This window comes from Siniperca chuatsi, linkage group LG13, assembly GCF_020085105.1.
Source record: "Siniperca chuatsi isolate FFG_IHB_CAS linkage group LG13, ASM2008510v1, whole genome shotgun sequence".
In the NCBI taxonomy this organism is placed as follows: domain Eukaryota; kingdom Metazoa; phylum Chordata; class Actinopteri; order Centrarchiformes; family Sinipercidae; genus Siniperca; species Siniperca chuatsi.
This window is the reverse complement of record NC_058054.1, coordinates 17507568-17529667: the sequence shown is the minus strand read 5'-3', so window position 1 is coordinate 17529667 and position 22100 is coordinate 17507568. Positions and strand designations below refer to the sequence as shown.

Sequence of the window (22100 nt, the reverse complement as noted above, 5' to 3'; positions counted from 1 at the left end):
AAAGTATTGACTATATGTTGTAAAACATCCTTTTTAAAAAGCTGCAATCAGCTTTATTTAGGACTTTGGCTGACCATTGTCACGGTTCAATTAAAGGCAGAATCTGCCCTTCTCTCTGGGAATATTATGTTGTTATTATCTGTTAGTGTTTAATGAACAACTAATAATACGGATGGAAATAACTATAAATATCTTTCTTTTCGATTGGTCATTTTTTAATTTGTCCTGTGCAGCAAACTGAATCACTGTATAACAATATAACAATACATAAAAATAAAAAAAAGACCTTATAAACTGCTCACGGTTTAGTTACAAACACACACACACACACACACACACACACACACACACACACACACGGACAATCAGATAAACAACAATGCAACATCTGCATATCGGCCGTGCTTAAACATGCGGACGATACACGCATCAATCACCGAACCCAGCCGGCCGATCTGTTCCTCGAGTTGTCTAACTGTTCATTTATTTCTGTTAGTTAGTGAGCAGAGTGATTAGACAGCTAAGTGTCTGCATATATAATATAAATAAATGTTTAATATACAAAATTAAATAAAAGAAATATAGGCTTCCATTAGTATTTTTATTATTTTATTCTGAAATAGCATTGTTAAAAAGTTCTTTACACTACTACATTTTTAGAGATCCAAATGATTGATTCAACATAAAATCACAAATGACCAAACTGCCTCACAAGTCAAGAAGATATGTGCTATTAATTTAAAAAAAACCCCCAATTAATTAATTAATTAATGTTAAAATAGGCTCCCCGCTGTTATAAATTCTATTCAATTCAAAACGTATCTCTTCTTGGTCTGTTAAGGCTGCAGTCAAGCTGCAACATTTTTAGTGTGTCATAGAAAAAATACAATTTACACAATAATATTTAGTTCGAAGCAGATCAAATCCCGCACTGAACTTCATCTCTGCACTTGGTGAACTTCGCACAAGCCAAACCAGCGGGCTGTTCTGTCATTGGTCTGCAGCGTTGGGATCCTAACTTACTTTGTGACCTCCTTCACCCCCATCCAACCCCCCTTACCGACCTGCGCCACGTCATTAATCTCTGTCAATCAATACTTCGATCAGGTTTATCACTAAGCGCATAAATGCAAAACCATACAGTCCGTGGGAAAACAAAGTTTATCTGTAAGGAACTCCTGTGTCCGGGAGCTGATACTGACTGTATTTTAAAACATATTCCACGTCAGGACGTCACCTGTCTGACTGTCACATGTAAACAGGTACACTCGAGATACACGCGCGCACGCGCCCGCATACAAACGTCATAGGCACTATATGAAATATTTGCATCTTCTCAAAACTTAATTATATGCAGGATCATTTAAAACTGTGAGATATCCGATGTGAGACATTGTGTTTTCACCAGCCGCGTTTTCCTCCCAGTGAGGAAGACTATTACGGAACCTCTGCTCGTACCCGCCCCACATTTTAAACACACGGAGGCGCGCTCCCATGACTCTGACACGCGGCTCAGCCTGCTCTTAGTGGAAGCGCTGTTGGACCAGAGATGAGATACAGCCCTGGAGAGCTGACGTCCACATGAATGCATAAAGCGCTACGGCGCCGCGGAGACTCTCGGTTCGGCACCTTCCTCGGAACATCAGAACTTATCTATACTACACTGGATTGATCGGAGAATTTTAATCAATGGATTGGCATTCAAACGGCTTGGTCATTTTATCGCTCCAGGAGGGCTAGGGGGTAAGAGAGAGCGCGCGTCCCTGAGTGAGCGTGAGAGACAGGAGCGAGAGGGAGAGACAGGGGGAGAGGGTGGGGAGGGTGGGACAGGGGAACATATATCCTTTCAGCTATGGAGCTCACCATGGAGAACCTTCACAGCGTCTCCTCGCACTCCCAGGCAGGAGACCTCATGAGCTCTCCGCACACGCGGCCGTCACCGTCCCCCAGCTCCACTCCCCGGAATCTGGTCTCGCACGCTCCCGGCGCGCGGTCAGCCATGGTCTCCGGCATGGCCACGCTCCTGGAGGGCTCCGGCGGAGACTACCGGACAGACCCGTCTGCGCTGTCCGGACACCTGCACCCGTCCATCAGCATGTGCGAGAACGGGATGAGCCTTAGCAACTCGTACACCACCCTGACCCCTCTGCAGCATCTACCTCCGATATCCACCGTCTCGGATAAGTTTCACCACCCGCACTCACACCACCATGCTGCCGCCCATCAACGCCTCTCTTCCGGGAACGTCAGCGGCAGCTTCACGCTTATGCGGGACGACCACCGGGGCCTCGCCTCCATGGGCAACCTGTACAGTCACTACCCCAAAGAGATGTCCGTGTCCGGTATGGGTCACGGTTCGCTCTCCCCGCTGTCCACCGGGCTGGGCTCTTTGCACAACTCCCAGCAGACGCTCTCAGCCTACGGTCCGAGCGCGCACCTCTCCGCCGACGCCAAGATGCTCTCTCCGGTGTCAGGGTTTGAGTCCCACGCCTCCATGCTGTCCCGAAGTGACCAAGAGCACCTGGCCAGGAGTTTAGGGGGGCATGGCCACGGTATGATTTCCAACCTCAACGGTATGCACCACCACCCGCACAGTCACCTCCACTCACAACCGAACGGCGCGGTAATGCTGGGGGACCGAGAGAGACACGGCCACGGAGCCGGGCAGGGAGTAACAGGGTCCGGCGTCCAGGCGGAGGAAATCAACACAAAGGAAGTGGCTCAGCGGATTACTGCCGAGTTAAAGCGGTACTCCATCCCGCAAGCCATATTCGCCCAGAGGATCTTGAGCCGGTCGCAGGGAACCCTCTCAGACCTGCTACGGAACCCCAAACCCTGGAGTAAGCTCAAGTCAGGCCGGGAGACCTTCAGGAGGATGTGGAAGTGGCTGCAGGAGCCAGAGTTTCAACGGATGTCTGCTCTCCGGCTGGCCGGTAAGATACTGTCCTTTCGGTATTATTATTTCACATTAAAACAGATCAATCTGAAGTAACCGCCCGGTCACCTTCCACCGTTATTTTCATTTTAAATTATTAACAGGCACACTAAACAGGCCTAAAAGATTCAGCACCACGGACAGTTCAACCGGCTAAAACACAGCGCGCAGAGGTGCAGCGGCTTCATCACTAAAATTCCTTATTTCCTAATACCTGAAACAAAGAAAGATTGTTTATAGAAAGAGAACAAGTCTAATTTTAGTGAATTCGGAGCTCTCGAAAAAAGATGTTAATGACTGCTTTGGGAGTGTGCATCTGCGTTTACGCGCGCTGTTGAGGACTAAATTGCAGGTGTATATTTTTGATCGGCACACAGCAAATCGCCACTGATTCACAATAAACCTCGGAATAGTTTCACCCGACGCCTTTTTTTTACTCCCTCCCTCTGAGTCCGGATATGAACACACAGCGTGGCTACTGGGCCAACTAGTTGCGCGGGAGAAGCGGGGTGACCCCAGGCTGCCTGATCAATACGCCAGTTCCCACTCTCCCTTTTAAATGTGGCGGATCAATACTCGTATCAGAGCTGAAAGACGCAATAACCGCATGGTCTCTCCGGCTTTGCATTTAATACTCTGTAGTAAAAGCTCTAAATTTAGAACATAGACAGGTATGATCGCTGGGACTCATTACTGCTGTGATGCAGGACAGACGCTTCTTCCACAGTGAGTCAGTGGAGCCAGATGAGCAAAATGTGACCTTGAATTTCATCAAGATTTCATTGGAAGAAAAAACCTTTAAAACACTGATAATACCATGCCCTCACACAGGACATCATTCTTATCATTTCAGATGTTAAATAACTTGTAAAACATGCATAATACTACTGAAAGTCTAAGTCCAACCCAGCCTACAGATCTATTTCAAGGCAACCTTAAGCTGCATGAACTGTTCTGATGAAATATTGATTGCAGCTGGGATGGGGATTGGTAACAGGCACCAGTACACACAAGAAAATATAAAGAGAGAATATAGTTTTGATTGATACTGAAAATCACAGGGACCCTATGTAAAGAAAATGTAGTCTTATATTGCCTGAAAATGGCACTTATGTGTCAAATAGTAAGAGTAAACTGTTGGCTTCTATAACTCAGAGGAATAGATTTCCAAAACTATTTTGTGTCAGTGTATTACAGTAAATGAATCACAGTTATACCTTTGATATCCATCTTTCCAGATGGATATTGCAATCCATCACAGTTTATGGACCATAGCATTAGATTTAGCAGAATCACTACAGTGTCTTTAGCTGGCAGATTAGATAGATTGATAGATAGAGTGTCTATAAAAAGTATTCACTTGGAAGGTTTTATGTTTTGTTGTTTTAAAATGTTGTATCAGAGGGGTTTTAATGTGTTTTTTGTCACTGATCAACAGAATAGATAGATAGATAGATAGATAGATAGATAGATAGATAGATAGATAGATAGATAGATAGATTAGGATTAGTAGCTGAGGCTGTGAGTGTCATTAATAGTGTAGCTCTGTCCTTTCAGTGTTTGCCTGGCTTTGCACATAGGAGATCAATAAGGCCGTTTCCCCTTCCCAACCCCCTTCTCTCCGACTCCCTGGTGCTCTCCTTCTCTATTTTTTCTCTCTCTCCCTCTCCCTCTCTGAAGCATATGACAATAATATCACTAATCTTTCACTGGTTAACCTGGCAACGGTCAGGCAAGCTGTTTTGCTTCAGGAGATCGGCGCCACGGAACAAAACAAAAAAAAAAAAATCATTGAGTAGAGGATGAATGTGAGCTGTTTCAGTCAAACAATGCAGAGCGCCATTTTTCACTCTCCCTGCTCTCTTACAAGACCCATCTTTAGATGCCCATCAAACCTGCTTGTGCCATGAAAGATTAATATCAGTCTGCTGTTTCTCGTATTTTCTGAATCCAAATGGACCAAATTGGGATGTACAAAAATTCAGTCGGCACGGCTTAAGTGCAAAAGCGAGAAAAGCAAAACTGACGTGGAAAAAGAGCTAGGAGATGCCATTGATTGAGTGAGGGCAGGCTGGTTTGGGCTTTGTGTGAACAGCCAGATAGAGGCAGGATAGTGAAAGGATCAATACCGACCTTAATAATTGATAAGTATAAGGGAGACGGAGGGGAGAGGGGAAGAAAGAGAGAGGCAGAAAGTGGTGGTGTTAACGCTTGTAACAGCATCTTCTAGGTAAGCAAAGTCAAATCTGTGGTTAACAGCTGAGGACCACACACACCAATCTCATGGCCTAAACACCACTGCAGAGAGTGTGTAAGTGGTTTTGAAGAACACTGTTTACACCCAAAAACATCCTGTGAAATATCTACAGCACAGATCTGACACCAACAAGCGTGGATGTAGACTTCCAGTGCTGAAAACTCAGATCAGAACATATTTATGAGGCTGGAAAAGAAGCCTCTTTGACAATTTGCAACAAAAGAAGTGCAATATTTCTAGTGAAATCAGGGCAACGAGGCTGATATGTCAACACAAACATAAAAAGATCAGCGCTTAAGAGCATCTTAAAGTAGACAAAGAGCATCAGAACATCCAGTTGCCTATTGAGTCGTAGTAATGAGTGCTTTCTGCTCATGTCAGCAAATCCTCAAAGCAATCCAAGGTTGTGATGTCATTTGATTTTAAAGGTTGCGATGCTTTATGGGGTTTGTAATGCGTCTTTATGGAGGCATGGAAGCACATTTCACCCAGTGTGTGTGTGCGCGTGCATGCACGTGTGTGTGTGTGTGTGTGTGTGTGTGTGTGTGTGTGTGTGTGTGTGTGACTGGGTTATAGAGTGTGTCTGCACTATACATTGTTCAGGCTTATCTGACTCACTCTGAATCGGTATTGATTTCCTCTCTTCTGCTCTCTTCGGCTCTCTCACTCTCCCTCCCTCTCTTTCCTTCCTTCCCTGCCTTCCTCCTTCCTCCCGCTTCTTACTCTTCTGGCTCTGTACCAGCATCAGCAAAACAGATCCTTTGTCTTTCTACCCTTATTTCATTTCATCTCTCTCTGTAACAGACAGAACTCGTTTTGCAAAGCCACCACTGGCACACTGGTGTGAAATATTTTGACACTCGGTATGAATGAGAGCAAATGTGTCCCGACTTAGGAAAACATAAGCTTTACAATATAGCAGAGTAAAAAAAGCTTTATAAAACTTAATACATACATTTGAAATGACCTTTCATGACATACAACTGATGAAACTACATATTTATGGCACCACCAAGCCCCCATTCGAACCAGTCGCGTCTCATTATGAAATATATGATTATATCTCTCCTCCACTTTGCCTACTGTTAAGTATAAATTGCCTTAAAGTCTCATGATAAATATTAACGTAATATAAACATGTAAAAGGGGCATTCAATAATGTTGTTGATTTGATGTATCTCTTAGAGTAATGTGTAATGTGTAATTTGGAGCACATTGCTTTGGTAAACCTCCATTAATTGCCTCAGGTCCTTTTGGAACAGGCCTCCTGGTGCTGAAGGGACACTTCGTTCAGTCAGCAGCAGATTGGTGTTAAAGGTGCAAATTAAACCTGATCAGTCAGGGTTAAATTACAACTTTTCAACTTCAACTTTAACTTTATTGTCAGTGAGGGGAAATGTATCACACAGAAACATTAGACTCTCTATAGCTGTGTGTGTGTGTGTGTGTGTGTGAGAGAGAGAGAGAGAGAGAGAGAGAGAGAGAGAGAGAGAGAGAGAGAGAGAAAGAGAGAGAGAGAGAGAGTGTGTGTGTGTGTGTGTGTGTGAGACATGCATGTATGTGTGTTGCTTACAGGAATATTTTAGCAGAGCCTCATTTTAGGGAGACCTTATCAGCTCTAGTCCCATAATTACAACAATGATTTTTTTTATTTTAATTGAAAATGGCTGGAGAAACCGACACATGAGTTATTTATATAGCCTGAAGTTAACTCAAGAACAATGGGTATTTAAATTTTTCGTTTAGTTTTTAAAAGTGTACAACTTCACACCCTATTAATAATCCTTACAAAAACAATATATCGGTACAGGCCGCACATTTCTGAGTATTTTGGGCAAACACTGTTCTGGTTGCTGAAATGATACAACATTTCCCGATACTAAAATAAAAAATAAAAAAATTCTTCCAGGCAATTAAAACATTTAAAGAGACCTTGTCTGAGGCTTCAATAAAACACCTTCTCCAAAACCAAGAACGCCGAATTTAAATCCCTTTTATATGCGACATTTAAATCACTCATCACCACTTATAGAAAAATAGCTGCTATATTTTATAACATTCTGATAAATGTTTCTGAACGCTGTAAACATTTCATAGTGTAACTTTCCCCTCAGTGGCTCGTTTTTAGTTTCGTCTGCATCGAGAACTCGTTTTATTCTCTTTACTTTTCACCGTGTTTAGGTTCTCAATGTTTGATAGAAGCCTGTGCTCTCTAGAGTTCTTTTATTTTGAGTTGTTTTGGGGTAAATAAAATACACCTTTTGGTTAGGAGAAAAACGGAGAGGCATTACAAACATTTTAAAGTAGCGCAGCCGGTTTATAGACTACACGCCAATATCTGATAGGCTGTAAAGCTGCCGATCACTCGTCTCAACGGGACAACACAGGCTTTATATTGACAAATAAACAAATAATCCAATCCTAATCAATTGAGAGTATTTTATAGGATGTAGAGTTTTGATTTGGTTTCACCGCTGCTGTGTTGGTGGGTTGATGGTGATTTGCTGTTCGGGCGTTTTACTTCCCAGCAATGAACAGGCCTATAACATGATCAATATAATCAATAACCGTACATCTGAGAGGTGTGACAGAGAGTGATTGACGCCAAACTGTTTCTCGCCTGCAGTAGTCCGTCCAGGGCGGGAGAGGGCCCGTCTCACCGGACACAAAGCCCGATCTCATCCGTCCGTCCAGGCGTCGACTAGCAGCAGCACGGTGCGGTTAGTTCACCGTCTGCCCCCTCATGCCCCATCTGCACACACACACACACACACACACACACACACACACACACACACACACACACACACAAATTATAAGTAAGTTTAGAGAACATAATGCACTTATACAACTATAAATTCATTAATTTTTGTTTATATTGGTGGTTCTCTGCCTTTTGAGCTTTTTAATTTTTTTCCTCATCACAGGATATAGATAGAAGTCCTTTTAAGTGGGACTCACATCCACTTATTGGCTTTCATCTCTGTTTATTCGGACTGTGATACCTTGAGGAAATAAAGCAGCCATCTGAGAATCTCATATTTCCTCCTGGACATTCAACATTTCAAAACACAGCAGGCAGAGTGTCTTCAGACAAAATCCTATTGTTAACTGGAGTCTGAAGTCAGTGTTATTCAGCCTATAACACACATAATCTATGATGTTTATTAATGTCAGTGAGTAAGGAGGAAATTTAGAGTCCCCCTCCACTTAAAAATGTGTTTTGCTTCTTGTTACTTGTCACTTGGATGTTTGAGCTTCACTGTGCAGAATGATGTTTGTGCAGAGTTTGACACTTTCCTCATTCATCTGCCTAAGGTGGGAAGTTTGTCTGTGTTCACCTCAGCCACTCATGGGTCAATATGCAACTTATACAAGTGTGATGTGGAAACTTCAAGCCTCCGGTCCACCTAAAGTTGGAATGGACTTTTCAGTGAAGTAAAGGACAACTTGTGTCCAGTAGTTAAACTTTTGAAAAGAAAAATATTTGCATATTCATATTCTGAAAATTTCTTTGAAAGAGAAGAAGTAGATAGGCTAATTGAACTTTTTTGTAGAAAATACATATCTGACACAAATTATTATTCCAAGCAGAGTATTTTTTAAATGTATTACAACACGTCTGGAAGGGGATCTTTAAAGAAGTTGACTGAATATGATAGATTGTTGTCCAATCCAGTGTTTTTTTGCCATGTAGATTTCTACCAGGCTATCACATGCACTGTAATTTAACAGACAAAAGTCAACCACCATCCACTTTCTTCCCTTCTCATCTTCATGTAGAAGTGCACAGTCTTACAGACAGTAAAAGGGGAAGTAGAAACAGCAGCCACTTAAGTGATCAAGCAGAGTGGCTCTTAAAGGAGGCACGAGCACAATTTAACATGCTGCACAGCCCGTGAGTTAATATTTGGATCAGCAAGAGGTTGAGATTAAGCAAAGTGGCAGTTGCCTGATACCTTTAGCATCGTTGACACCAGGACATATGAAAGAGACGACACAAGCAAGTGCCGCTTGAGACTGCTGAGCGTCACCGCTGGTCTCTTCAGGAAAGCCCATTTGATAATGAGGCAACTAAAGATAGCCTGCGACCGTTCGGTTCTCGTCTCAAGAGAGGTCGGTTTAATGAGCAGCTCCCTCTTTACCTTCCCCGTGGTCCTATTCATTTCTGCGGAAGGGGGCTTTCAGGGGGCCAAAGGAGTCTCATTTGAAATGTATCTATTGATTATCTGAAATATGTATTGACCAGGTCCAGACCTTGTGCTAACTCCTTGGTTTCACTTTGGTTGGGATGGTGGTTGCATTGCCTTGCAGGCCTCAGAGCTGCATTTGAGCTGATGGAGGAGAACCAGAGTGGTGTTGGCATTGTAAAATGGCTGGTAGCACAAGTTGTTCGAAAACAGGCATTACATATTAAATTATCACTATATTAGCACTAGCATTCAGTCATTACATTAGGGAGTATTGAGTTTGGTTTGAGACAGCACTTAGAGAGCCGCGAGGAGATTCTGGCATGGCTGGGCCTGAACCAATTGAATAAACGTTCCATGAAATGGTTCTGAAGTGCGGATCAATCAATATGGGGGCTATCAATCTGGGGGCAAATTAAAACAATTGAGAAAAACAACAAGAGGAAAACAGTTGAAGTAGTGGAGAAGGTATGGAGCGATGGAGGGAGGAGGTGGAGGCTCTAATGAGGGACAAACATATAGCCTACATTCTGCTGAGGAAAATATCTGTAATTATGCTTTGCTTGCAGTAACAAAGCATGAACAATGGCAATTCAAACACATACATGCTCACACACAGGCATGCATACACATGTGCACATTTATTCTGATCCCCGCCCCCCACAGTCAAATCTGTTTACTGCTGTTGTCTAAACCTGCTGTAAAGTCATCCATCATTTGCATACACCACCTCCACACTGCAGGCGGCCTTATTCCCTCTCTCCCACCTTTTCTCTTCTCGTCTTTCCCTCCCTTCCTCACCCACACATGTGCACAAACACTTCAAGACTGGGATAAATATAATTCCTCAGTATGTTTCTTTCTTTCACGCACGCCAGCAGACCACATCTGGTGCACACGCGATTTTGAATGAATGACATATTATGAGTCATTCCTTTGTCCTCATCCAGAGCTCTCAGACTGAATGACTGCCACTCTTTCCCGCCACATCTCCTTTGTTCTTCCACAGATAAACAATTTCTTCTTCATCTGTCTGTCACAAAGCGCGCTCCCGAGCTATACTCCCCCCAATGCGAGGCAGTCCACGCGCTCACGCCACACATAACCTACACACACACACACACCTCGGTCTCGCTGGTCGATGGGGATCGATCGGGTGGGGAAGGGAGCCCTGATTACTGGACCACGTGCTCGGGAGAAAACCGCGGAAAATCGATCATTGCAGCTTTTTAGGGCAGCAGAACAGAACAGACTCCCTTCAGTCTCCACAGCGAGAGCCAATCCTATACTGACGGTGCACCCAGGCACGGCAGACCGCTTCTTTGTCAGCATTTCACATCACGCTCCTCCAGTTTCAACAAGACACAGACCCACAATGTAAACTATCCACCACAACCTCCTTTTCTTAAGAAGAGAATTGTATTATAAATAAAATGAAACCTATCTATTCACAGAACAATCCCACATTTAGCCACTGTATTAACTTTAAAGGACTCCGCTGGTGGGTTTTTTATGTTGTAGCCCATTATCCTCAAACTGGACAACTCACTTACATTAGCTACCGATGACTATTTTCCAAGCCTTATATACATTTTTAGATTGTTTTCCTATCCTCCAGGTGGCCACTGGTTCCAATTCTGCAGTTTGAAAATCAACTTTTAGATATTTGAAACTTGCTTGAAAAAATCCATCCCAATAAACACTTAGTCTTCTTAATGATTGTTTACGTTATTGTCATGTTCTACTGCAGATGTTAGCAGGGACCATTACAAAAACTATTCTTCGTGTAGCATTCAAGGACAGTTCGACATCTGGGGATTGATACTCAAAAGTGTCTCAAATCTCGCAGTGTTATTGAACACACCAAACAGGAAGAGTTTTCAAAACAGTACCTGTTTGAAAGAAGGCCGTCCACCACACAAAGGTAATTTGACATTGACAAGAAAATAAAGAAAAACTGTTAGTTTCAGATCTTCTCAAGCTGATTTTCATACCACAATGAAATAAATGAACAAAGGCTACCTGGAAGGTAAGAAATAAATCTAAAAACATTATACTTTGGCAAATAGTAATAATATAGGCTAAGACATACATTTTAAAGGCTGAAACTTGCAAAAGCCACGGTAAATAAAGGCTATTAAAGGACCCTAAGGGAGGTCTGATACTCTGCTTGGAAAGCACTGATTTAGGTGAGCTTGAACTCAGGCTAATGTCTTTTGAAAGTGATACCGTGATCAGATATCTCAGTTTTGACTTTCAGAATCTGAAAGTCATAAAGACGTTTTAATTTGGTCTTTTTCATTTGCCAGTGTTGACTCACTGACTCATTGTTTTCCTTTCTGCCGTTCCACTTTTCCATTCCATTCTTCTGTAGCCTGCATACCCTTCTGTCACATGTATGTAACATGTTACTTTGTAATTTGTTTGTTTCGACCCCAAATTAGTTCCTTCCTACTTGTATCGTACAGTCATGATATAATTTACATTTTAACAATAAGCTAAACACATTCAACTGAAATATTACAACTGTCATAACACTAAAACATACATGCATGCACACAAACACCTGCATTGGTCCATTGTTTTACCTTTTGCTTTCACACTCTGATTTGCCCTTTAGCCATAGTCATTTTTATAGACATTTCATAGTCTGTCTTCAAGTCTTTGGTTTCTCTGGTTTTTCCCTTTATGTCATCATTAGGTGTCTTAGGCATCCTATCTTTATCTTGTGTTGCATTCTTTGTTTGTTCCCACCCAGTCCTGTGTTTTGTATTCAGTAAATTTACAGAACAGTAGAATATTTTGATTGCAATAAAACTCCTCTCTTTTGTTCTGTCCTCTCCCCTCCTTCCCTCTGTGCCTTCCCTTCCTCTCTCCAGCATGTAAACGTAAGGAGGAGGACCGAGGACGAGACCGCAACCAGGTGCCAAAGAAGCAGCGACTGGTCTTCACCGACCTGCAGCGTCGCACCTTGGTAGCCATCTTCAGAGAGAACCGCCGCCCCTCCAAGGAGATGCAGATCACCATCTCCCAGCAGCTGGGCCTGGAGCTCTCCACCGTCTCCAACTTCTTCATGAACTCACGCCGCCGCTGTACAGATCGCTGGGACACAGAGGAGCACAGTCACGGGGTGCACGGCCACGTGCATACTCCTCATGGAAACAACAACGCCTCACCGATCCAACCTGGTACCTCCTCTGTAGCCACTTTCTCTAAGGCCTGACGGTGGCAGGACGGATGGTTTAACAGATGCATGGAGGCTGGAGGGGGGGATGTTTGTCACTAAAGCAGTGGGCTCTAACTCTAAATCCTGCAGAGCTACAGGGCGTGTAGCTTCAGACCACTCATCTGATTCATCTGCTCAAAGTGCTGATGACTTGTGCAGATGAATCAGATCTTCTCAATGCTCCATGTGTTTTCTTTTAATCTGAATGTTACTCTTATGGGTTAACATGCATTTCAAAGTGTGACTCTTCAGACCAAAGATCCAGTAGCTTCAAGAGAGTTGCCCTCAAACAACCACACGTGGCTTTTAGTAAATCCATCTGAAAACCAAAGAAAATCCATATACACTAAACCACACTGTGGGTCTGTGTTAAAGCCTTGAAAAGCGAGGATTTTGCTTTAGAACCTCTGCTGGTTTGCCTGTTGTCAGGATGTAAACACACCAAAGAATCACTCATGACAGGGAACCAATAACTTTAAGACAGGAAACCATGCATGGCCGCAGGTTGGTTTTCACAAATCAGCCAGAAATCAGTCAGCAGATGTGTCTGCTGGGCCGATCGACCACTCCTCATTTCAGTAACAGACACTGAGGCTGATTGAGAGGTGCGTTTGTGTGTCAAGTGTCTGTGAAACGCTCTCGGCAGGCCCTTTGACCCGCTAACCACATACCACCTTGCGGCTCTGCATCACTGCATGCGTGTGTGTCATGCGTGTGCATGTGTGTAATGTTCACATGCTGCGTGTGCTCCGGGGGGTGTAATTCCTCTGCAGTGATTCGGCCTGCTCCATGTCAGAGTAACAGTGCCACCTGTCCATTTAAACCACATCTTTGAACATGTTCTGAGCATGTAGTTTCAGCCCATATCTCCAGCAGGCCCACAGTGGAGCCTGCAGTGTAGATTTCTATTAGGATAAAGATACCAATACTCTATATAAGCATAAGTGTAGCCCTCCAAACACCAAACAAACTGAGACAAAATAAAATGTGATTACTCACAAACCCTTTGATACATATTTGTTTGTTTCTTAAGTCTCGTTGTATGGCGACATGGCCATAGACCGTGTAGCCACTTGAGAGGTTATTTTCAGGTTACAAAAGGAGAACAATCAAACAGGGATGACACTCCCCACGTTAAAAAGTGTCGTGCCCGATTGTAGGGAGTGAGGGGGGTCTGCTCTGTTCTAGTGGCCAAATGCAGAGGTCAAATGTCACAATATAGGATCCTGAGTGCCAATGATGTTTGCCTCTTTATGATAATCAGAGAACAGGTACAGCCCGCTCCGTTGCCATGTTCCCCGCTGCGTCTGGCCTGTGTCATTACAACCGTCAAACTGCGAGCACTACACGGGCACGTTGCCTATTCCATACCTCAGAAACACATTGATGTGATCGACATGAAACACAATGAAAATGACTGTAAATAATCTTTAATTTCATCTCTCTTTCTCTCTATCTTATCTATTCTCTATTTATCTACTCTCGTGCTACTCCTCCCATTGGGTCTTTCTTTCATTTTCCCACTCCTTAACTATTGATGCGGGTAATAATAGTACCATAGACACATGGTTTCTCTCTTGTGACTATTGTGCTATGTAGTGCTGAAACTTATGTAAAGAAGCACCTTGTCGACAAAATGTAAAAACTTAAAGATGAAAAAAAAGAAGAATCAACATGTCATAGACTGATCCTATGCACAGACAAGGAAGAAATACCACAAGTGATGAACTGTGCATATTTGTGAATACCTGTGTGATGCGGACCTCTTCCTTGATCTCTGAACTTTGAGCCCTTTGAACTGGATTGTCACTGCATTCCTCTGCTGATGGTGTTTTTTGGTTACCATGAGAACCGCCTCATTTCTTTGTGTCTTTTTTAAATATTTTCTGTGGGCAAAGCCACTTGTGCAGCATCTTTTAGCGGGAAATAATCATATCAGAGAGGAGACGTAAACAGGAGGAAGAAAGGTGCAGCAAGAGCATCAGAGGCCCATCATCAGACTGGAAGGAAACATTTAAGTGACATTCCTCCATAGTTTGGGTTCTGGTCGTTACGTAGTGCACTATAACAGATTCCCTGTTGGAGGCGTCATTAAAGACTTCTTCTAGAGTCCAGAGGGAAAAACTGTAGGTTTCCAGTGCAGATGTTTGAAGTTCAGATCCAATGCAGAGAGTTAGCGATGGAAACAGTTGTGTGTGTGGCTACCTCACAGAATAGAATGGACTGTGACACAGTCATCAATACCAAAGATACATCAAGCCTGCCGTGTTCACACTGGACCTGGGATGTGCACACACATGCAAACACTACACACATGCAGATGCAGATATGCTTCTAAGCGCGCACACACACACACACACACACACACACTTCCACAGAGCAGTCGTGCCGCATGGCAAACAAACAGAGGTGTTTGTTATGTGGGAAGAGTTGAGTGCCTTTTTCCTTCAACCAGGGGGTTGGACTGCTCTGCACACACACACACACACACACAGACACACACACACAGTGTTTAAAGTGAAGGGGGGCACACACTGGTTGAAGGGGGAGCAACACAGGAGGGGTCCTCATGACATAAAAAAGCCACTTTTGTTCATACTCAAAGAACAATTTTTTTCCACACAATGAGGGGAAAAGATTGTTAACCGCCACCATTTCGTTTTTTTGCATATGTTTTTACATGCTGGTGAGAGTAAGTCCTCTCCACGATACACACATGCACACACACTCCCACCAGAGATATTTTTGTGTAATTTGTAATCCGAGTGTAGGTGTGTGCGTGTATCTGACTGTTTACAAAGCCCTCTGATCCCACTCTCTCATTGGCTCACATCTAAACTTAACCAGTGTAACAACCAACTGATGATCAGTCAGTACAGAAATGATTAGACCTCTCATCTCTAAAAGATACATGATGGCCGCCAGTGACCCCTGCCCATCCAAACCCTCTTCGCTGGTCCCTCCGTCCAGGGTAGCATCACAACAAGGCAGGCATGTGTAGACAATTCATCTTGATATACCTCAAATCTTTATTGTAAAGCTTAAAGTAGTGAAACAATAATGACAATGTTTAGCAATGACAGTGACATTAAAGTCACAGCAAAATGATTGTTACGTTTTTTAAAATGTCTTTAAAGGAGCGTGTGCAGTGTAAGCCGTCTTATGGTTTGACATCTTTTGAGTTGGTTAATTTATTGTTTGTAGATTTGCACGTTGTCCTTTTTGGAGTCAAGAGACTAAAAGGAGGAGTAAGAAATGAGGAAGAAGAGGGCATAGGGAATGCATGAACAGGTAGGAAAAGGACATAATATGTGATGAAGTAGCAGAAGGGGAGGAAGAAATCAGTGACGAGAGACTATGAATACAAAGTAAGACGCAAGAAAATTGTTGAAGATCAAGGTAAAAATGACACAGCAAGGACACAAATTTCTGTTTTGCATCACTTTTTGGCTTATTTTGTGTTTGAAGATTGTCTCCTATGTGTGTTAAAGTGATTCCCGTATTCAAAAAAAAGAGAACCAACCAAAGCACCTCTGTCATTAGGGTTGGGATGAGCGATTCTTTTATGCATGGATACTATATAAGTGTATATAAACTGCAGGATGAACTGTACCTCTATAGGTGGAGGAGAGGGGGAGAAACAGGGAAAAAAAACAACTGGGTTTTGGTTTCCAACTAATCTTTACATTCTTTTTAGCTCTGTGTCTTTTATGTGCTGTTTGTGTATTTGTATAAAATGTGTATGTTTGTACGTGTATCGGCTTCATCACTGTGTCTTACCTCCTGTTGTAACCCTTCCCTTTGTGTGGAAATAGTCTCTACACTTCCATGTCTGTATCTCTATCTACCCTTTGTTTCATCACACATGTGTGAGTGTGACTTTGTTTGTGAGTTTCTTTGTTTTGTGCCTGTATTTCAGCTCATCCGTATTTAATCTAAATTCGATCGGCCTGGATGTTTGTCTGCTTTAGGAGCCGGCCGAAGCATAAACAAACAGACAGCCAGGCAGCTGAAATACGGTTTCTTGCAGTGCATCAAAATGGCGTCATTTGCTTTTTTTCCTTCAGACAGACCTCAGAGCTCTGGAAGCCCCAGTGTTGATGTTCTTTCCCTCTTCCCTTACCAATCAATCAATCAGAACCAAGTGTCTTTGTGATGGTAGAAGACAATCAATTTCAAATAGAGCAGAGACAAAAAAAAAGAAGGAGGGAGAGAGAAAGAGAGTGATGGAGGAGGGCAGAGAAACTGACTGGACAGGAGAGATGGGAGGAAAGGAGGAAGGATGGTTCTCAGGGAAATCAGTGTATGTGTGTGTGGTCACCTTTAACCTCTGCAGAGTGACCTTTATGGTGGGGGCCGAAGCACCCAGGACCCTCCCCCGGCTATGATGGAGGTGGTTGTGGTGGTGGAGGGGTGATCTGACTTGTTAAGTGGACACATCCAATCGAAGATGTTGATCAAATGCCTGCGCATATATGCACAGAGCACGCGCACATAGACACACACAGACACACACACACACACAGTCATCACCCAGAGAGCCCTTCTTCTGATCTTCATCTCTGAGTAACACAGTGAATCTGTCAGTCACGTTGGTCTGCCTTCAGCCTGTGGAGGGAGACTCAAGTAATAACTGGAACAAATAATACACCAAGTGAAAACCAGTATGGGTAAATTGTGTGTTTTGACTAAAACAAATAAAGAAACAAACAATTGGCTGACTGGCTTTTCATTTTCTGTGTGCTGGTTTCTTACTCTGGTGCTCTGTTGCCATCTGGTGGTGTAAAATATAAGTATGTGGACACCCCTGTCCAGATACTTTGGTGTGTATGAGGCTGTATTCCCCTTCAGACCACAGGAAATATACAGCATCAGGGATAACCAGAATTTTAGAAACACTGGGATCCCCTCAACACACCCCACTGCACCCTCAGAAAAATGTGACCAATCAAAAACCTATTGTTACTACTTATTTACTCAGTTAACTGTTCAATTATACTTTCTGTAAAGGTTATTTCCCACACGAATGTCTAAATGATGTTACAAATCCGTCTCTGTACTGCCAGGAAGAAAATTCTGGGGGAGAAATGCTAAAGCTGTAATTTATTTCATATTTAATTGGCTTTAAAAGTATTCAGATTTAAACATATTGGTTCTAAAAATACTAGAATTAGCTCATAAATACCCAACATGTATATGTTTTTAATTGTAGAATGTAAACTCCCTGCAGGTAGCTAAAACCAGGGCTGTAGCCAGGACTGTAGAAATACTAAGGTCTAAAAATTCTGATCAGACACCCTATAATAAAATCTCAAAAAATTTTTGATTATTTGGATTGGTCACTTGCTCTATATGTTCTGTTAAAGGCCCTGAAAAGCTATTTTCTCAATCAGCTTCTTACTATGAAAGATGCACACACATTTTCTGACCAAAGAACAGTTTTAGTTTGTGCACTTGACAGATGTCCTTGAGGTTAAAATCTCCTGAAAAAAATACAAGGACATTATCTCAGTGTAAGGCCCTGCACAACATATGATATGTTAGACAATGGTGTGCTTCCAACGTTGCAGCAACAGTTTGAGGAAGGCCCTTTCCTGTTTCAACATTAGAATGGCCCTGTGCTTTGACTGGCCTGCATAGATCCCTGACCTCAACCCCATCCAACACCTTTGGGATGAACTGGAACACCAATTGCGAGTCAGGCCTTATCTATAGAGACCAAAAGTGGACAATATTAAATAAATAAAGGAGACATTATTTCATAACATGGCCTCCATAATATGCCTTTTACATAGAATATAATTTGACATGTCTCAGTAGGATAAGCACAGGTGTAAATAATAAAATTAATGATGGCTGAATTCCACTTAGCTGCTTAAATTTCAGGGTCCTGGTATTGTGCATGCTGGCTCACTGTCACACTGTTGTGGCTTACTGGGACACTTGAATATTAAGGAGCCATCATTAATGTTATTAGTACAGTAACACCTGTGCTTTACTTTAAGTCTAGAGCCGTGTCCCAAATTCATACTACATAATACAGTGTGTACCATATACTAATCGTCATAGTATACTGTTGGGCAGTTAGTATAAAAAAAATATCTTTACAATTTTATACTGACAGGAAATGATACAACACGCAGTGTCAGACTCAGGCTGTCTGAGGGGCAGGGCCAAAAAAGATAAAAAGGGCACCAGCTGCATGCGGTGGTTAAACAGTGTTGTGACTCAGATTTAAAGTATAACTACTACACCTCCTTAATAAACACACATAGAGAACTATGTACTATTTAACAATTTAGAGACAGGTAGAGGTCAACTAATTTTCTAGCATGTAGGGCAGCCTGCATACCGGGGTGAAGTTAGTTTTAATGTTTGACATTTTTGTGGCTGTTACCTTCAACAGCTCCTTGTCAAAGCCTCGATTTCTCCCAGTTTTTAGATATGTTGGACAACTAATTTGCGCAGACGTTTCACAGTTTTGATCAACTCAAAATCATCATGGATGTCGATGCAGTTGAGAGCGCAAAGAACTGAATGTTTGTCCAACGCGCCTGTCACTATAGGTGTAGTTAAGGACCGTCGTAAAAGTGTAACACGACCCATTTCGATCTTTAATAACTTTTGTTTTTCAACATAGAAATATCAAACCACTGCCATTATGAAGAGTGACAGCCCTTAAACATTTCACACAGTGTAAAAAAAAACCCTCAGCAAATCATGGTTATCAATGACCTATTTCTTTAAGGTTGTAATTTCAATAGCTTGCTCATTTCTAAACATATTGACATCAAACCCCCTGTCATATGTCTTGGACATCCTTTCACAACTTCCACATCTATTAGTTTGTGAAAAAGCCCTTAGAAAATCTCTTAACATCATTATAAGTGACCTATTGCCTTAAACATGCACATTTCAAGGTTTTAATTTCGATAGCTTGCTCATTTATGAATGTATTGACATCAAACCACCTCTCAAATGTCTTAGACCCCTTCTCACAACGTTCATAGCTATTAGTCTGTGAAAAAGCCCAAAAAGCTTGTTTTGGTGTGAGTTGCTGAGTTTTAGAGATATCGGCTGTAGAGATGTCTGCATTTTTAGAACATAATGGAACTATATGGTACTCGGCTTGTGCTGCTCAAAGCGGCAAAAAATACATTTAAAAACCTCAACAGCAATGTCTGTTTCCATAAATCATGACCCAGTTACTCAAGATAATCCACAGGCCTTGTTGTGAGCAGTTTCATATTTCATATTCATTATCGGTAGAAAGAAAATAGTTCTTACATGTAACTACTGACAACAAATCTGTTGATGGATTTCCTTCCAATATGGCACAATGCCTTTAATACAGCTCATAATAGCTGGTTAATAGTTGTCATTTAATAATGACCACCTGTTATTTGATTACAATCACCAGCTGTTTTACCCACCAAGATGTCTGCAATGATGATGAATCGAATACTATGAATAGTATGGGGTAAATTTCCATGCAAATGTTAAGTCCTTTCAGGCCCTTTTTTAACAACAATGAATGGGCCTAATGATGACACCTTTCTATCCAAATGATTGTGGTCTGTTGGAGAATGGAAATGTCCTCATCCACACAACATGAGTGATCACTTATGAAAACCATGTAAACCATGGCCAGTTCAGTCAACAGATTACAGTTATGGGAGATTTAGGAATTTTACAGCAGACGCTCAAATAGACTGACATCAAATTTACATTTTGCCGAAGGATACATTCAGCACCAACAGGTTATCAATTTGGTGTCCACCTATACACAGAGACAGGCCTGATTATTCTGTTGGAGCAAAAATGCCCAAATCACCCTTTTTCTGGATTCCACCAGTGGAGTAGTACGTCAACTCCTCAACCAGCAGAAGCGAGTCCTGAACTACGCTCTCTCTCATTGCCAGGGAGTGGCAAAAACAGGCCTCCCTTGCCCTTGCTGAGCTCACCAATGATCACACTGTACCAAACCTGGCCCTTTGGCTTTTAAAAGTGGCAACAAAATTGGGCAAATTGACCACCCATAAAATCCACCAGGTAGAAACCGACTACATTTGGGCACTTATTCAAGGTGTCCTCTTAGCCTTTAATAGGCAGGGTGTGTTGTCATAATTGGACACTGTCTGCAATGTCATCAAACAGGACTGCATCTCCAAACAGCTGAAGGCAACCACAGTGCTGCACTTGTGCTCAGTGCACATTCTTAAGGCAATTTCAGTGTCCTTCACCAAGAAGGTGAAAGATAAGGGCCTCAAAGAGTTTGCCACACATTGTGTGGCATCGATGATCAACAGCACCAGCCTACACAGTGCTTTACAGATGTTTGGCCACATGTGTGCTGTGTTTACAGCTGAGTACTCAACTCCAACTGTGACAAAGAGTCTCAAAGCTCAAAGCATTGTTGCACACAGTCGGTGATGCAGAAAGGCAGGGGAAAAGTGCTGTGTGGCCATTTCCTGGCCACCTTGGAATGCAGACCATCAAAGAGGGCTTTTACTCAGTTGCAGGAAATATTATTACCTTTAAATATTTGAATCTGTTTGCACAGAATTCCCAAATGATATCGTGGGCAGTGGACTGCACTCACATTAAGATAAAGTCTCCATCTGGCTCTGATGAGGGAGGCTTTGTGAACAGGAAGGGGTTCCACAACATAAATGTACATACCTTAAGTAGCCCCAATTAGACAGTTTCTGCTACAAAGTCACATCTAATAGACCTGCCTTCACTCATTTCCAGATGATCTGTAATGCTTCCTGTCTGATGAGCCAGGTTGAAGCAAAATGGCCTGGATTTGTGCATGACTCCAGAATATTCAGGGAGTCAAATATACGTGCAGCATTTGAACGAGGTAGGGCACATGTTTTATAAATAATAGACTATGTAAAATATGCACCAGACATTTGTATTACTAATTTGTTGACAATTATTGATTATCTTACAGGTCATTATGATGGGATCCTGCTTGGAGACAGGGGATATGCCTGCAGGCCATTTTTTATGACCCCATTCCCTGACCCCAAGGCCATTACAACACAGCCCTAGCCATGACAAGGGCTCAAATTGAAATGACTTTTGGGCAATTGAAGGGGAGGTTTCAGTGTCCTTGTAGCCTGAGGGTTGCACCTGACAGGGCCTGCAACATCACAGTGGCATGTTGTGTGCTACATAACATTGCCACTATTTGAAAAATAAAGGGCCCCTGCAGGGGAAATGCAGCCTGATGATGACCTTGAACCAGTGCACCTTGACTAACCCAGTGGCAGGGCTGCAAGGAACAGGATTGTGGGCCAAGTTTATCTTTACTGGAGTTGGTTCTGCAATAGAAGAGAAATGTAAGTGTCAATTAGGTGAGGCATGATAAAATGCCAATTACTAGTTGTTTATCAAGCAACGGAATCTTTTTTTCCAGTTTCCTTAGCTTCACGGCTCGATACTGCATCTCTTGCTCCCTATTTTTCATTTCCATGTGCGCGG

General features: G+C 42.6%; 1 protein-coding gene across 3 annotated transcripts; it reads left to right on the top strand.

Annotated features, from left to right (window-relative positions):
• Nucleotides 1–793: 793 nt before the first annotated feature.
• On the top strand, nucleotides 794–17326 carry onecut3b (one cut homeobox 3b). 3 transcript variants are annotated; one of them, XM_044218249.1, is made up of 3 exons: nucleotides 794–2933; nucleotides 7819–7907; nucleotides 12262–12492. In XM_044218249.1, exons 1-3 carry the CDS (start codon nucleotides 1853–1855, stop codon nucleotides 12358–12360), a joined length of 1269 nt encoding a protein of 422 aa, XP_044074184.1. In that variant the 5' UTR covers nucleotides 794–1852; the 3' UTR covers nucleotides 12361–12492. The 3 variants fall into 3 exon arrangements, with proteins under 3 accessions (XP_044074184.1, XP_044074185.1, XP_044074183.1); XM_044218250.1 differs by having other exon boundaries at nucleotides 7819–7912; nucleotides 12262–12399; XM_044218248.1 differs by lacking the exon at nucleotides 7819–7907 and having other exon boundaries at nucleotides 811–2933; nucleotides 12262–17326.
• The last annotated feature ends 4774 nt before the right edge of the window (nucleotides 17327–22100 follow it).

Excerpts from the sequence above, each read along its gene's own strand:
- onecut3b (XM_044218248.1), top strand. The coding sequence starts at position 1,853 with ATGGAGCTCACCATGGAGAACCTTCACAGCGTCTCCTCGCACTCCCAG. Across the intron at positions 2,934-12,261 it reads GTCTGCTCTCCGGCTGGCCG|CATGTAAACGTAAGGAGGAG; the intron begins GTAAGATACTGT and ends TCCTCTCTCCAG.